The sequence below is a fragment of the Echeneis naucrates genome, chromosome 4 (assembly GCF_900963305.1).
Source record: "Echeneis naucrates chromosome 4, fEcheNa1.1, whole genome shotgun sequence".
NCBI classification, from domain to species: Eukaryota; Metazoa; Chordata; class Actinopteri; order Carangiformes; family Echeneidae; genus Echeneis; species Echeneis naucrates.
Window position 1 is genome coordinate 21,946,756 of NC_042514.1, and position 17,009 is coordinate 21,963,764.

Sequence of the window (17,009 nt, forward strand, 5' to 3'; positions counted from 1 at the left end):
CATAAAGCTCCCCAAATATCTGCTCTATTGTGCTTGGGATGTTTGATGGGGGGCAGCACAGATGGGGGGGCGGCATAGAAGTCTGTTGCCCCACAATAAGAAGGTGGCGGATTCGGTTTCCCAGCTCGGGGCCTTTCTGTGTGGAGTTTGCATGTTCTCCTGCCTGAGTGGGTTTTCTCCAGGTACTCCGGTTTCCTCCCACCGTCCAAAGACATCATGTTTAGGTTAACTGGTGACTCTAAATTGTCCGTAGGTCTGAGTGTGAGTGTGAGTGGTTGTTGGTCTCTGTGTGTTGGCCCTGTGATGGACTGGTGACCTGGCCAGGGTGCCCAGAGTGAGCTGGGATTGGCTCCAGCACCCCCCTGACCCAGAAAGGGATAAAAAGGTTGAAGATTAATGCATGTTTGGTGGGAAACAAGGTTTAGACTGGTGTTGTCTCTTATGTTCTCTAGAGTGTTAAGTTGGCTTTTGCTTGGCACTGAACTGCCCTGGAGCTCATAACTCGAACTCAGCCTGGACATCAACTTCCTCTGACACCGACACTCACAAAGATGTGGCACCAACAGAAAGGCTGGTGGTGAGGAAATGAATGACCTCCAGTCCCTTTGAGGTTCCTGTCACTTTTGGTCTGACCATATACAGTTGGATTTTTTAATCAAAATAAGAGGTTGTTGTTGTGCTGTCTTACAAGCAATCCATTAGTCTCATTCCTTTGTTTTTCATTTTCTTTTTCATTGTTGGCATTGCTAAACATAACTGCAGGTTGAGATTAGTGGGACATAAACACATTTATTATTTCACTATCCGCAATCCAGTCCAGACTTTCTGCACACTTGGCGGAGATTATCTTTTTCTCCAGAGCGGCCAGACTGGAAATTTCATTTTGACTGTGACGTGGAAAAGGTCTGCTGCTTTGGGCTGTGTGCGCTATATTATGAAGACATTATCTCTGTTCCACCAACCTAGAATATGTTAAATCTGAAAACTGCTCAGACAAGCACAACTCTCTCCTCTGGGAAAACACACATGCAGAATCTTTACTTTCTTTCTTTTTGCATAGTGATGAATACCCTTGAAAATGCTGAGCAGGTTGGATGAAAGGGTTTGTTGCTTTGTTGAGTTGCAGAGTGGCTCAGTTGGACCCAAGGTTGTTTCCTCTTCTGCGGCCGAACGTGCCCCTGGGTATATGAAAAGAGCCAGACTCATCACAGAACTCAGCACTCCTAACAAGCAGAGAGGTCATCCTCAGATCTGAGAGGAAAGGAAAGCACAGTGGACAGCAGGATCAAACACATCCCGAATGAAGACAAACATCCAGCCAGGCGTCATTTGAAGAAAAAGATGAGACAGAAGAAGTGAGAACTGTGGAGACTCCTGCACTTTAACGGAAGGAAACCTTATGTCTATTCACCTCCATGAAGAAGTGCTACATGCAGTGTCACAGTAATGAAGTAAAGGCTGACGTGACACCAAAGCACGTTTCAAAGCAAAGCATTGTGGGCAGCACGGCGGCGTAGTGGTTATCGCTGTCGCTGCCGCCCCACAATAAGGTCCCGGGTTTGGTTCCCGGCTTGGGTCTTTTCTGTGCAGCCCCATGTCTGCGTGGGTTTCCTCCCGCTGTCCAAAGATTGGCTGGGATTGGCTTCAGCAGCCCCCGGAACGGAAAAAAGCGGTAGAAGATGTATGTGTATAAACCTGCTTTGTGTTGTCACAGACATTTAATATGGAGCAAGGTTATGAGTCTATGGTAAACTATTAATTCCCATTGTGTGTGTGTGTGTGTGTGTGTTTCTGTGCTTTGTTTTCTTGAAAATATTGAAAAAGTCAGAGACGTTAGTAATAGACTTACAGGTGAGCATGATGTTGGAGGGGTTTCTTCGCTCAGGAAACTGATCAGTACTGAGAGGTTTTCAGTTATTCTCATTATCGTGCCGCAGGGACTCATTAACAGAGCTTTGTTATGTATTGTGGTCATATTATGAAATTTGCACAATGGCCACATCTCATGGAGTCAACAAACTGTTCATAAAACTTCAGTGCCTTCTATTCAAAGTCAGAGCAATTACAGACGAATACAGAGAGTAATTTATCATCCTACTTAGAACTGGCAATCTGGACAGCAGGTAACTTTTTGTGCATGCAGCAAGAACAGGCCAAACTTTAAACTATAAAGTGCCAACCTTTATAAAAGTATACCAACAAACGCCACAACTTTGAACATGGCAGCAAGGAGCATGAATTCTTATCGACGTGGCAAGTTTCATCATGCGATTACTGTTGTCCTGACCAATTATTCTGGAGGTCAGGAGGTGATTGTTAATGAGATCAGCTCAAGATAACAGGTGAAATTTTCAAATAGATTCAGTAGTCAAGCACATACACGAAAGTCAAAGTTGAGGGGAATTCAATGCAGAGACCATTGTCTAACAGACAAACATACACATAGTTATGTGTTGAGTGAATCCTAAAGAAAGAATGTTATTAATAAATAAGGGAACGAGATTGATGTAAAATAACATGTATGTGCTGTTCACAGTAAACAAGGACTTAACATGTGTTTTCATTAAACTCAGTTTACTATATATATATATATATATATATATATATATATATATAAAGTCACACGAAAAGGATGTTTTTCGAAAAAGAGACCACGAGTTCATCCATTTACAACTTTCAAGTGCAGTTTTCCCAACATTACATTAAACTGTAACACTCATCAGTAAGATTCTGAAAGATGCAAAAACTGCATTTTTTTTTCTTTTCCATATGAAAAAAACTTTTTGAAATTCTAATACCAAATATTCCACATTCCAGAGAATAGAAACAGATTTTAATGATCTATACAAAGAAACTGGTCCTGTCACCATCCTGAACTCTCAGGAAACATTAAGGTACCATAGAGAAATTACTTTTGTGCAAATTAATAACACTCTATTTACAGCTGGACTGTGCAGTGGCTTTTACAACAACGCACACTGAAATCCTTATTATAAAGTTATATTTTTGTATGCAATCATTAACTCTCAATATGAATATTAAAATATAACTCTTAAGGATAATTATCAATCACCAAGAGAACATTTGCACTACACACACACTACGTCTATGACATGTCTTTTCTCATCTTTAGATTATAGTGCAAAGATATTGAGCAAGCATTGTCAGTTGTGACTTTTTCTTAATACATTACAAAAGTAGATTTTTTTTTTTTTTTTTTTTTTTACAAATTATATAAGTCTGATTAACTTCACTTACCAAGCAGAAAAACATACAAATATACACATGTTCAAATGTTAATGTATGTAGATTCATAAAATAACCAATCAACTAAAAGGAAACTGGACAAACAATGGAGGCAACACTATCAACAACAATTTAAGCTGGGCAATTTTCAACGATACAGGCACATACTGTTGCTCTGATAGAGATACATGTAGGCATCACAGAAGAGACGCCTGGCCACACCTTTCATGTCCCGAGGCACCTGATTGGCCAGCTCGGCAGGAGACATTTTCAGGTAGGCACCCACCTCGGGACAGGCAAGCACCTCTGGGATGTTGAAGCCATCTCTCTCTCCTGAACACAATTAACAACTGAGCCCAAGAGCATTTCTCTACCTTATGAATATGATGAAGCCAAGCATGTAAACAGACTGCTCACCTTGCCTGTCTGCCATGCTGTCAAAGAAGATCCAGTCTTCGCTTTCCGGTCCATATTTGACAAAGGACACATAGTGGCTCGTCTCGATGCAGAGCACGGCAAACAGCTCCATTTTGTCTCTCATCATCTGAGTATGAGATTTCCCATGATACTGGTAACCTTTGGGCACGTTCAGATCATCTATATGGTGGGACAGGCGTTGCGGATGAGAGTGCACCTGAAAAAAAAAATGCAAACTATCGTCATTATATATTAATTTTACCTATTAGTTTTCTATTTTAATTCCTCCCCAATGGGCAAAATTGCACTTTTCCAGACTGCTAAACCATCAGTCTAGTGTCACTAGACTGATGGCTAGTGTGACCAGGTAACTGGGGCCTCAAAGTCGGTTAAAAAACAAAACAAAACACACAATCACTGAGTTAAGAGTCCAACACATAAACTTAATGGTTTTTATCAGTTTGTGCAGCAGCTTACAGCTCGTTCTCCACTGTCTGTGATCTGGAGAACACAAGTGCGTGAGTTAGTCCAAACAAAAAGGGAAACTTAACTGAGAGTGGGTTTTTTAAGCATCGTCCTCCAATTTAATACTTGATCAGAGTTGCACAGAACATAGTATGAATGGTATCAATGAAAAGTACTTGCAGCTGCATGTTAATTAACTGTTAAAATAGTCATTAAATACAACTTGCACTTGGAAAAGCAGCACTAAATACACTGATTCAAGAACCGATCGATGAACAAATTAAAATGTGATGTGAAATTACTCATTGAACATCAAGATAGTCTGTAATCAATATCAGTTCTCTGAATTAACCTTGTCTGTAGATATCAGCCCAGGGACACCAAAAGGTCTGAAAAACTCTAATTCCGAACATGACAATGGATCCAGTTTGTGGTCACCGGTCTGTATGGCTTACTATAATATGATATATATGTATCTCTATTGATGCAATACTGATTCCGAAAGCTTTTGCTCTTTGCTTATTTCTGGCTGTTCCCATCACAGTTCAACAAGTCCTAATTGTGAAAAATCTGACAAAATCACATGTGTGAACAGATGAGGACAGAAACCTTAGATGAGCAGTCATTGCAGAAGACTTTGAATCCTGTCTGACTGAAGACGGGGTCTTTAAAACAGTCGGTGCACTGTTTCAAAGCCAGTTCTCCACAGAGTATGCACTGCTGAGGCCCTGAAAATGACACACACATATCACATGTTGTGTTTTTTGGACACGCTAGTCTGTGTGTGCTGTTTTCATGTTTGTGTTTACCTTCAGTGAGGAGGTCAGTAATGTCCAGCTCAAGCGAGGGAACAATTTTGTCAAACATCTTGAATTTCTTTCCAAAGCGAGGCATTTGTAGTATGAGGCAGGAGGGCACCTGCAAATGCAAGAGAAATAAATAAACCGATTACACACAGCTCATACAGAACACACATGGATCAAGTGCAGGAAGTGAGAAGTTTGGCTGAGGAAACTGTCCAACACAGCCATCTACTGGAAAATGAAAACTACACTGGCCCAGTTTTCTAGAAACTCTTCAGACTGATCTCAGCTGAAACAAAGACATTCGATAATTGGTCTATGCTTTCTTCTATCAATCGTTGATTGATGATTAGAATCTGGCTCGATACAGTTTAGCCCAAATGCCATTGCACATCAATGTGTCAGGGGTGTGCCTGGGCAGGAGACAGTTATATTGCTGTATTTCCTTCTACTGTTTTTTTTTTTTTTTAATTATCATTTTCTGTTTCTGATAATTGAAGCCAAATATAAATTTGTCAGCTTCAAAATGCTAAATTTGACTGCTTCATAGGTGTTTCTCATCAAACATGGGATACATCTTCACTATATTAATAAATGACTGTTAAGCAAAGAGTGCTTTCAGGCCTCTCATTTACTTACACACTTCACAAAAAGAAGCACTGCCCAGTGAGGTTAGTGAGTCCAACACATTGAGGAATATTGGACAGTAAATAGTAACCTGTTATGCAGTATATTTCACGTGCAAGATGAAAGCGGTGTATTAATATCACGGTGTACAGTGTTGGGCCCTCACCTCTGCCAGCTTGAGTTCTGCACTGTGGAAGGAATGTTCCAGCAGCTGCTGGACAGTAGGTAGAACCAGACTGTGTGTCTGGTCCAGGAAGATCTGGTAGCAGTAGCTGTCCTGCACTTTACCGTGAGCAGAGCTTAACAACAGAAGACAAATGGGTAACCATGTCATAAAGAATTATTCATTCTCCTAAAGCTGCAGTATGCAGTGGGACATTAATATCCAAGAACTTAGTCCTGTGCTAATGAACATACAGTTTGAGCAGCGGGTCAAGGGCGAGAATATACTGCATGATAACAATGAGAAACTCCTCCGGGTCTAAAAGACAACAGTCACATCAACAGTTGCTTAGAACTAAATAACAAATCATATGTGTTGAAGCTTCATGCAGCTCTGCAGGTCACTCTGACCTTTCTCATCCGTGGTGAAGGAGTGACTGTTGCTGTGTTTCTGCAGCTGCTGCCGCAGCTTCATGATGTGTCGTCCTTCTACAAAGCCCTGTCTGTGAAGAGCACACACGACCTAACATCTGGTGCCTTTCAGCAGAATAATTATTACATACAGAAAGTACAAAATGCGTGAAAGAACCTGCGGAGGGGGTTGACAATGTCTGTGAGCAGTGTGTTCTGAATAGGGGCATCTTGAGGTGATGTTGATTTAAACAGCATGGAGTCCAAAACAGAGGAGCAGGAAAACAAACTGTAAAACACACAAAAGAACAGATGCTCCACATAAAAAAATCAAACCAACAAGCTGTCTGGAAAGTATGAAATGACTATAGGAAGTGGTGGCATGTTCTAGGAAATGCTCTATGACTATGCAACTTCAGAGTTGACATAAAATGGATGTTATCATTCATCATCCTGACCTGAAAAGGGCAGCATCCATGTAGCAGGAGTTGCAGTGGCCTTGGATTCCCTTCATTCGCCCAATCAGAATCAGTTTAACCTGTTCAGGGGTGATTGGAGGAACTGTCTCCAGCATCCCCAAAGTCTGGTCTGTCTCACTCTCTGACGTGACACACAATCACATGGACATAATTGTATATATAAGCGCAACAATGGTAACAAATTGCACAAAAGGTGATCCAGCTGGTGATAATTTCTGATGCAGCGTTGCTCCCAACTGTTGGGCCTGATGGAAAAATGCAGCATTCAGGTTTATGTTAGATAGCCTTTTTCATACAAAATTAAGGGAATTTGTAAATATTGTAAACTGCATGCACAACAGAATGCTTCTGTGGAATAGGCATTTCAAGGCAGATTGCAGCACAGTCAGGCAATTTCAATGACTCCTTTGCATGTGCTGGACAAATGTATGCCCCTCCTCCTGGGAAGCAGCCCAATCTATCCCATGATTCATTAATAAAGACCAAAAAAGACCCTGAGGATTCCTTTCTAAAATGTAAGTATTGGGCTTCAGGTACAGTACAAATGGTAACGCAAAGGGCCCTTGGTTTTAGGGCAGGAGCTGAGGAAGCTAAACAAAACTATTTATCCAATCATATGGATTTGGGTAAAATAAACCACCATGAATGGAAGGAGCTCCAAGTGAACAGATCAGTCCAGGTCTAACCTGTATTCTGCTGTTTTGGCATCCCCTCACTGTTATTAGGTAAAAAGCGTGAGTCAGGACGCAGCGAGCTCAGCCTCACAAACAGAGCTCTCTTGGGAGGACATGTGAAGAAACGCTCCTCCTTAAAAGTACCATCGCTCACCCCCCAGTCTTCCTCCTGCAGGTGAACATACAGAAAGGTACAAAATTTACATGTCAAATTAAACAACTACTTAGAAACTTGAAATTTTCGATTATATAAACTACTAAAATGGCATCATCATTGTCAATGTAGATTTGACATGGAGTTGGTAGTAACAAATATTCTTAAAGCATGAAAATAAAGTATCAGCACATATATGTTTCTATACTGCAGATATTACGGTTTAATCAGCGTGCCTTTTTTTTTTTTTTAAGTAGGCAGACAGGCAAAATTTAATTTTGAATCTACACAGTAACAGAATAAAGAATACCAGCTCTAGTCCAGCCATTGTCTTCTCTGAATCTTTCACAGTGCCGATCCAGCGGATGGTCCCATATGAATTTCCTTTAGCCAGAGTCACCTCTACCATGGAGTTCACACTCAGACCCAAATCATTATTGTTTGGTTTTACTGGCAGCATATCAGTGTCCATACTCTGTGGCTCTATAAAATGAAAAACAAATGTGGGTAAAAGTGGGTAAATGCTTCAGACCTCATTGTGTAAATAGCTGCTCGAACCTTCAGACACTTCTCCCTTTATGGTACACTCTATTGGAACACTAACTTCGCCCCCCGTCTTCCCATTCTCATCCGTCTCCTGGAGAAAGCAAAAAAAGAAAACATATGAATGTCCTGCACACTGTTAACTCGTGTTCAAAGGAAGTTGAAAATAAATATTTTAAAATCTCAGAGTTTGGTTTCCTCAGACAATTATTAGGACGACCACAGAAACTGTGACAGCATGGTGTCTGACAAAGTTTTGTAGTATAAAAACCTACTTAAAAATAAAAAAAAATATAAAAGAACTATTAGCATTGCCTCATACACAGAACATATAAAGGATGCAGCAGCTTTATGTGATCAGCTGTGAAAACAGTTGTTTTTTTTCCATTAGTGACAAGGTGATTGTAAATGTAAGAATTTTTTTCTTAGATATTTTTAAATTTACTCAGAATGAAATCAAAATTGTCCTCATTTCAAAAATAAATAAAAACACACATTAGAAATTGGGTTCACGACTGGTCTAGTTTATTCACTTGAGGTTCATTGAATAGAAACACAAACACTAATAATAGCCAGGTTAAAGCAAGAAATATTACTTACTGTCGAGATACGAACAAAATATTTTCCGTTCTCTTCCTCCACGCCCAGCACCATCCCATAACGACAGGTACCATTGATAACGTAGATAACCCTGTCCCCCACGTTTCGCTGTGAGAGGGAGGTCTCTGGGACAGAGGGTGACAAAGATCTGGGAACCAAAGGTCTGACTCTGGAGAATGGGGCAAAAATGCCACAATCTTTTGAACAGTTTAACAAATGTCTATATTGGTAGGTCCCATCTTTTTTCCCTTTCCCCCTGTCCACTCCCTGTTGGTACAGAAAAGCAAAGCAGCACCCATGAATTAATATAGCCAGTGACGTTCTAAGGCCTATACTTCTAAAGATGAATCTGTACATATCGATGATGAAAAAGAAAACATAATATCTTAGCTGTTTGACTTCACAAAACATAAAGTTAGTGACATGTTTTTGCCCACAGGATACAGGACTTCTGAGGCCCAGAAACGATGTTACTTTCAAATCAAATGTCAAAAAATGTGTTTGGTTAATACACCTACCAGCAGCTCAATCCCAAAGTAGGTTCCTGTTAAAGGATTTGGATACTTTGGCTCTGTGAGATTTCCAATGTAGCGGATGACGCCTGTTAGCTCCTCTGCACCCTCCTGCACAACAACTAGGGTTCCCTCCCGGAGTTCTCGTGCTGTTTGGAGAGCTGCTCTCTCCCTGTACCACTTCAGCCTCTCTGCGTCGTCAGACAGGGCTAGCAGCAGTCCCGATTCCTCTGCGCTCAGTGCTTCAATGCAGCTCAAGTTTATTGGGAAATACTGCAATGTCTGTGAGCCATAGGGGACGACTGTCAAATATGAGGGAGAGTCGTTATAGCTGAGCCGAGAACTGTACGTGGAATTACTGATGTAACATATTCTTCCGGCCTTGATGTGTGCAGGCGACTGAGGATTTTCTGTTATGATGAAGTAAAGATTGTCTGATGAGGTCATGCTGCTAAGGCCAGGAGATGTATAAAGTCACTATTCACAGAGAGAGAGAGAGAGAGAGAGAGAGAGAGAGAAAGAGTGAGAGAGTGTACACACACACGTGTTAATGCAATAATTATATCAACTTTTTAGGCAACAATCAGCTTTCCAGCTATCTGAGTTGGGTTTGCCACCAGTCTGTTGTCTCCTGCTAGCTAACAGTCAGCCCAACAATGAACTCTGTTACTGTTCAACATTAAAAATGAAACTAAGCTAATACCGGAAACGTAAAATTTAAAGTTTCTGGAACAACTTCAGTCTTGTTAGCTGGGACATATTTCCGTCACTGTCCTTTATAAACGGTTGTGACGGACATACTTAAAGTTACCGTGAATTCTCGGAAACGTTGATGTTGTTTTTCTGTTCAGCGTCCGCTCCGTGGGGGTATTACACCCAACCAATTTGAAGAAGAAGTTTTACTTCCCCTTTCGTTTCATTTGCCAGCGGCGTCACACGGAGATTGTCGCTCCTCCTAAAAATTAGTTTGTAAAAAAAAAAAAAAAAAAAAAAAAAAAAAAAGAAAAGCTGAACAAGCCTGTTAAACAACTAAATCCCTCACACCTCTCAAAAAGTGCCGATTTGTGCTAATAATTAAAAATTTCACGTTTAAATTCAGTTGGCAGGTCGCAGCTTGCCGTTTCAGCCCATGTATTCAGTCTAGCCTTTGATGGGAAATTCACGACATGTCTTGCTAATAAATTCTCTTTGACAGAAAATGCTGAGGGATAAACCAAAAATAAAAATAAACTATCTCCGCTGTGATTGGACAGTATAAACTCCGTCATCGGAGAGTGCCTTTGAGTGTCGCTATTTGATGACGCTGCACTCGAGTTGTAAACATGGAGGAAAGGGAAGCGTTGAAGAGGCAGATTGAACTTCTTGAGAGTGAGTCTCGTTATATCGGTACATCTCAACAGTTTTATGAGCAGCACGCAGTTGAATGAGAAGAAAGTACACACTTGATTTCCCGTAGTGTGTGTACGTGGGTGTTTATGAAAGTTTAAAACGACCGTTAACCGTAATTTTTCCACTAACTTCAAACTAACCGTTAACGTTACTCAACTGCTGAAGGGCAGATGAAAATCGGTAATTTTTTTGCTATGATAAGTGTAATTATTATTTATTGTCACTATTATTTATCAGGTTAAAGGTGGAATAATGCGCTCGGCTCTAATTTCTGTCGAGAAACGGGAAACTAGTTATTTATGTTAGCAATGGTTACCGATCAACAGATTTAACTAGTAGGATGCAACATGTAAATGTAAAGGACCAAACAACATCGGAGAAACATGTTACATTTCCTCCTTAAAGTGTTTTTTATTTTGGTGTCATTCTTTAATCTTCTTTCAACAATCATTTTCATCTTCTCAGATCTCATCAAAAACCACAAGAGTATTCATGGAGACACACCGTTTCAAAGGCCTCAGCAGGGAGATCCAGGAGCTCAAATAGCAGGCCACAGCTCATTTGTCCATCCTCACAGCTCCAGAGGTAGCCTCTATGCTCCGCAGTCCCGGGGAAGCTTGAGGAAAACCTATTCTTTAAGAAACAAGAACCCTCATGTGTCTCTTGGAATTAATTCAGCTTTCAGTTCCTCTCTCTCTCTGGATCAGCCTAGATCCCAACCCGTATCACACAGCGCCTCACTGCCCAGCCACAGCAGAGGGGAAAAGAGCCACAGACCCACAACTGCTGCTTTATTGTCAGGGATAGTTCAACAGAAGAAAGAGGGACATGATGGGATCCTCACAAGGGTAAGGGAAGATGCAACAAAGAAGACATCCACAGATGCTCCAAGTAAAAGAGGTGAAGGTGTGATTTTATGCAAGAGTCAAGATGAAAAAGCAAGTTCAAGCTCAATAGGCACAAGTCCACAACATGAACCTGGACAGACACAGACTCCAGGACTGCAGCAGGCTGAAAGCAGATGTCTTGCTCGTTCAGGAAAGATAATCCATGCACTTTCAGAAGTACCTTCTTCACACAAGTTCATTGCTAACAGTTATTCGCAGAGAATTGCCAAAGCACAGACCAAACCTTCCCAGAACAGCAAAATCAGCATTAAATCAAAACAGGATGCACCAGCTCCTGTGGCTGGTAATTTCACTTCACCCATCAGTCACCCTGGTAAATTTAAATTAGCAAAACAACCTTCCCATGCCCCCGCCTCTCACACCACAAAGCCCCAAGTCAATGCATCTTACATGAAAAAATCCCAGTTCACTTGGGTAAAGAACAAGAACCTTGGGCAGGGGGATTGCAGACAAAGTAGCTCAGTTTTGAATTCATCCCTTGGAGAAGCACCAACTGTTGCTCCACCGTCAGTCTCAATTGAAGTCGCCAGTGGAAGTACAATCAGTAAGAGAACCCCTGTCAAGAAGCTCCCACGAAAGCTTAGCCCAGTGACTGTTGCCCTGAAGACCTCAAAGTATAAATGGATCTCCTCTTCAGCTGAAGACCAGAGAGCCAAGGCATCTCCTAAACCACTGTCACCCAAAGTCTTAGCTGTAGCTCAGCGAGGTCTGGAAAGGGGAGAGGCCAACAAAAAACTCAGAGCACCTTCCACTCCCTCTGCACGAATAAAAAAGGCAACCAGCCCCTTACTCAGTAGCCGTTACCGTTGGAAGGCAGGGATGGAGAGTACATCTGGAGGCGCAACAGCAGTGGCTCGTCGTAGATCTGCCTTTCACTGGACTTCAGAAAAAAGCAACAAAGGAGTGAAAGGAGGGCTTGCTGTTTCCCTGTCTTTACCTCAACATGCTTCCCTCCCATCCTGCACCACTAGTGGATTCAAGCTCTGTAGCAGGATGAAGGTCATCGGGAAGTATGTTTACAGGTAAATAATAAAAGCACATACATTTAAATAAGGTAGTCTTCTCAGTCTTTAGACCACAGTCTGTCTTTTGCCAGAGGGTGGCAGCAAATGTATACATTCAAGAGTGCTTGTTCATGTGAGTCTGTTATTTATGTTACTTATGTTGTTTTTCTAGGTAGGATTAAATGAATGGTAAGCTCTCATGTCTTACTGACCATCTTGTGCTCTTTTGACCTGTAATTGTGACCACAGTGGAATTGGGTCAGAGAACGGGAGCAGCCCATCAGCTGGAAAGTTCTCCCCACGAGTCCGAATGTATTCCCCGATGAGGACTCCTGTAGGGGTCAGGCGGACATCCTCCAGGGAACTTGTGTCTTTTGGTAGACACAAGTTGAGACGACTGACACCCACCTTATCAAGGACAAGTAAGGCACATACGTACTTACAGTATATGTGTTGTTTTGTAGTCTCCTGTCTCAATTAAAGTGTACAGCCATGTGTTTGACATGTTTGCCAACTTCCTTAATCTGATTAGGTTCATTATGGTCTAACTTCAGTTACTGTATCTTAAATTAGAAGAACTAAAATAATGAAGTTGATTTTGATTCATCTCTTTAAAAATTTTCTCCCTTCCCTCACTTATACTTCTGTAATTATTAGTCACCACTTAGTAAGACACATAGCAGCTCCATATTCCAGATAAGCTCAAATTTTCACTCACACTGTAGTTAATAGGAGTTTGATGGTGCTGTTATTACAGCATTTAACATTCTCACCAAAAACTCCATTCCCATGAAGTCAATTTTCTGCTGAATCTACTCACATTTCAGAGACTACAGTAGTCTATCAAGATTTTCTTGGATTTCAGTGTGTATCATCCCCAAAAGTTGTAGTATACTTGCATAATCAAAATACTTCAGTATATGTTTTATCTGCACTGGCCTCCTTCAAATCTCCTCCAAACATTCACCACAACACACCGCACATACACTTTTTTTTTTTTTTTTTGATTACTCTGTTGTTAATTTTCCTTTTGTAAATATCTTTGTCAATTTTCATTCTTCTGCCTCACTTTGTTGCTGTGATCACAATTAACACTGAGCAGCACCAAAACACATCTCATGCTTATTCTGCCTTCCTCTCGGTTTTGGGTCCAACTGATCTGTCTTTGCTCGTCCTGGTCGTGTGTAAGTGATAACCTCTGTTCCTTTTCTGCTGCTTTTGACCTAATATGAAGTCATGTCATAGACAAGCAGAAAGAATGCTGTAAAAAAAATCCTCCCAAATGTGTTTTCACCTCCAGTGATTTCAGATCACTGGAGGCAGTCTGTCAGTTTCAAGATTTTGTAGTTGAGAGTTGCTCCTATGTAACCATTTGGTTTATTGCATTTTAAGGCAATGGTGTAAAAAAAATACACCTCCATTTAAAAATCTGTTAGATATATTATGCTTACTTGTTTAAGTATATATAATTCAGTTTTGGCCCAAGTATCTAAGTAATTGTTCCTTCAGCTGTATTTCTGCCAGTAACTCTTACAGCCATCTCCAGTAGAGGGCAGCAGCTCACACCCGTGTCCTCTTTGAAAGGGCTTTGTGTTGCTTATGGTCACTGGAGAGGCATACACACAGGCTATAAGATGAGGGGGGAGGTTAATTGATTGCCCAATTCAGTCGTGATGGCGAACAAGTGTGATAGTGGGTAATTTGCAGAGGTGGAGGCAGGCAGCGACACTGCTATCAAGCCCTGGCAACGCTCTTCCTCCAGTAGATAAAAAGGAGCTAATGCATAATTATCCTTTTGCAAATTGGATTGTTTTAACGAACTGTAGAATATAGACCTAACCTGATGGAAAGCAATCACTGTTTTTACAGCCCTCCCTCCCACCTCTCCCCCTTTCCCTCCACTCCTCCCTCCACTTGCCCCTCCAACCCTCCGGTCATTGTGCATGTACCCTACACGCCTCATGCCCATCTTGGTGTAATCTCCCATACTCAATGGAGTCAGAAGACATTAGAAAAGCCATCACTATTAACATTAGGCTTTATTCGTCCCAATGGCTTAGTGTCTATCAGTCTGCTCCTCTTTTTCCGATTCTCTAACTTTACATGTTCTTTCTCCCACCACCTAGATTCTTCTCCCTTCCCTTGCTCCTCAGCCCCCCCCCCCCTTTTTTTTTTGAATGCCATTTAGACAACCTCACCATCCCACTCTAGCAACACATGCATCTCTAATTAAAGATGTGGATTCAGAATTAGAGACAGAGGAAAGGTGGAGCAGGGGTGAGTGCAGGAGAAGATGGAGTGAGGAAAGCTGCTCGTAGCCGTCTGTGCCTCTGATAAGAGCTGCTAATAAAGAGCAAATTGAATTACTAATGATGGGAAGCAGAGTCCCTATAGATGAGCCCGTTAAAAGCCAACCTTATGACCACTCACACATGCATGATAATACACTCACAAACAATGTTTCTTAATTTCGTCCTCAATGACTAGCTCTTGCCTTACCTCTTCATGTTCGGGGCAGCAGTTGCAGTTTAATTTTAAGAGGACATAAGCCTAAGTAAGCAGTTAAAGCTGTAATGAATCAAGAGGTGTGTGTGTATGTATACATCTATATGTGTGTGCTTGCATGCACCCAGAGACAGCAATGTAGCCCAGATTATCTAATAAAGCAGATAAATGTCAAGAATGGACAGAACACAAAGAGGAAGAGTGCTGAGCCGAGCGGCTTCAAGCCCCACATGAAAAACTTCTGGAGCATTTTAGCTCTCTGTCATACTTCGCTTTCTCTCCTTCCTGACTGTCTTCCATCCAGCCTCACTAATTCTCTTCATCTCCTGAGCTGTCTTCACTGTTCTGATATTCTGATATTCTGGTATTCCTCACGATTTTATTGAAGTTAAGTGTTGTATATCACTTTGCAGGCTGCAGAGATTTTCTCTGTCATGTCATTGTAGGTCTGAAGTGAGGCATTAAGTCCTGAGAATTGATGTAAAATAAAAATATTTGCACTGTTGATTTATCTTCAGATTATTTTCTCAATTGTTAGGTCTAGTATATGCCATCTTTAAAGATAGGTCCTCCATGTGGTCTTTGATTCTAAATCAGGTCCAGGTTCTATATCAATACAGTGACTCAATCAAATATCTAAAGTCCACAGAGAAATGCTCATTGCCTGTTTCTGGAAAGGTAACCTTAAAACCAGCTGTCAAGACTCCTGGAACTCTATGATGTGTTTTTTGGTTCTTATAATCATATATATATATCTTTTAATAACTATAAATGTTAAAATATGGGTCCTTTGTCTTGTCATAAACATGCTCAGTTTAATTCCAGAGATATGAGCTGCAGATCCCCAGATTTCATAAGCTGTAATGAGGCAGTGATTGGTATTATCGTGGTCAGTGCAATATTATGGAAAGTAATGGGATATACAAATCGTATCCTCCAGTTTTACTTTTGACTTGGTGTCTGGCTCTGTGTGTGTAAATCATGAAATCCACTCAAACATGTGCACATCAGATTTTGACCTATTTGTGCTGTCCGCTGATGGCAGAAGTGCTGCCACCTTTTTTCCCACAACACAAGCTTATCAACATGTTTTCCCCTCCGTCAAGCCTCATACCACATGAAGAATGCCCCCCCCCCCCCCCTCCTCCACACACACACACACACACACACACACACACACACACACACACACACACACACACACACACACACACACACACACTGCAGGTATCCCGTTACTGCTCCTACAGTGATCCCATTTATTTTACCCATAAATCATATCTGCTGCTTTGCATTGAGGCCCTGTTCCAACTGACATTTTCCACTTTCTCTGGTGCTACACAGTAAATGTACACACTACTGTATGTTCAGACACGTGCAAACACGCATGGGATACTATTAGCAAACGGGCATCAGTGCAGTGTCAGAAGCTCGAAACCATTTTCAAGTATCACGTTTCCTCATGAAGTGGATTTGTGCATCTGTTTGCTTTGGGATTTTGCGCTGAATAAAAACATCTAGTATTTTCTATGATTACTGTAAAACACTTAATTACTCTTTTATTTTCTTCTGGGCTATTGGCTATTGACACTTGTTTTTCAATCACACAACAACAAAGTTTGCCTATCAGCATTTTATGATGCGATTAGGAAAATTGTCCTGTTCTCAAACCCGAACATTTCCATTTAAAGTGTTGAACAGAGCTTCTTTAAGGAAAGGCTGCACCGATGCTCTCACACTTTGTTATTGTAAAGGCCACGCACTCCAACATTGCATGATCCCATTTAACACCCATTTTCTTCTATGGTGTTTTTATGCAGATCATCATGGATTTGTGAGCAATAACCACTGCAACTGTTGTGTGTCAAGGCAACAATGCACACATCAGCTCTTTAGAAGAACATTGGCTGTTGCCTCTGTCTTTTAAGTAAGCAGGTTGTCATTTGTATGCTCCAGTGTTTGAAACCCTATTCATTAATTTGTTAGTGCTCATTGCTGAAAACCTTGTATCATCTTGTGTGCCACATGATTTTTTTGGGGGCATTTGTGATGTTGTGGACTTTGGAAAGAATTGTGGGTTGGTATCATATCATATCATATCTCATATAGA

The 17,009-nt window shown here is 41.1% G+C and overlaps 2 protein-coding genes across 5 annotated transcripts in view; one reads left to right on the forward strand and one right to left on the reverse strand.

The window, feature by feature from the left end:
- Positions 1–2,811: 2,811 nt before the first annotated feature.
- cyldl (cylindromatosis (turban tumor syndrome), like) lies at positions 2,812–10,025 on the reverse strand. 4 transcript variants are annotated; one of them, XM_029500913.1, is made up of 15 exons: positions 9,905–10,025; positions 9,100–9,570; positions 8,582–8,848; positions 7,997–8,075; positions 7,749–7,921; positions 7,297–7,453; positions 6,590–6,731; positions 6,310–6,420; positions 6,132–6,223; positions 5,976–6,039; positions 5,725–5,857; positions 4,938–5,046; positions 4,738–4,856; positions 3,664–3,880; positions 3,395–3,579 (listed from the first exon to the last, which is right to left on the reverse strand). In XM_029500913.1, exons 2-15 carry the CDS (start codon positions 9,538–9,540, stop codon positions 3,395–3,397), a joined length of 2,289 nt encoding a protein of 762 aa, XP_029356773.1. In that variant the 5' UTR covers positions 9,541–9,570; positions 9,905–10,025. The 4 variants fall into 4 exon arrangements, with proteins under 4 accessions (XP_029356775.1, XP_029356776.1, XP_029356773.1 ...); XM_029500914.1 differs by having other exon boundaries at positions 9,895–9,983; XM_029500915.1 differs by lacking the exon at positions 9,905–10,025 and having other exon boundaries at positions 2,812–3,579; positions 9,100–9,540.
- Positions 10,026–10,409: 384 nt separating this feature from the next.
- Positions 10,410–17,009, forward strand: part of zc3h3 (zinc finger CCCH-type containing 3) — a 49,651-nt gene continuing 43,051 nt past the window's right edge. The window contains exons 1-3 of the mRNA XM_029501038.1: positions 10,410–10,461; positions 10,948–12,412; positions 12,644–12,816. Coding sequence (XP_029356898.1) covers positions 10,416–10,461; positions 10,948–12,412; positions 12,644–12,816 — 1,684 coding nt within the window. The 5' untranslated portion in view covers positions 10,410–10,415. The remainder of the gene's footprint in view (positions 10,462–10,947; positions 12,413–12,643; positions 12,817–17,009) is intronic.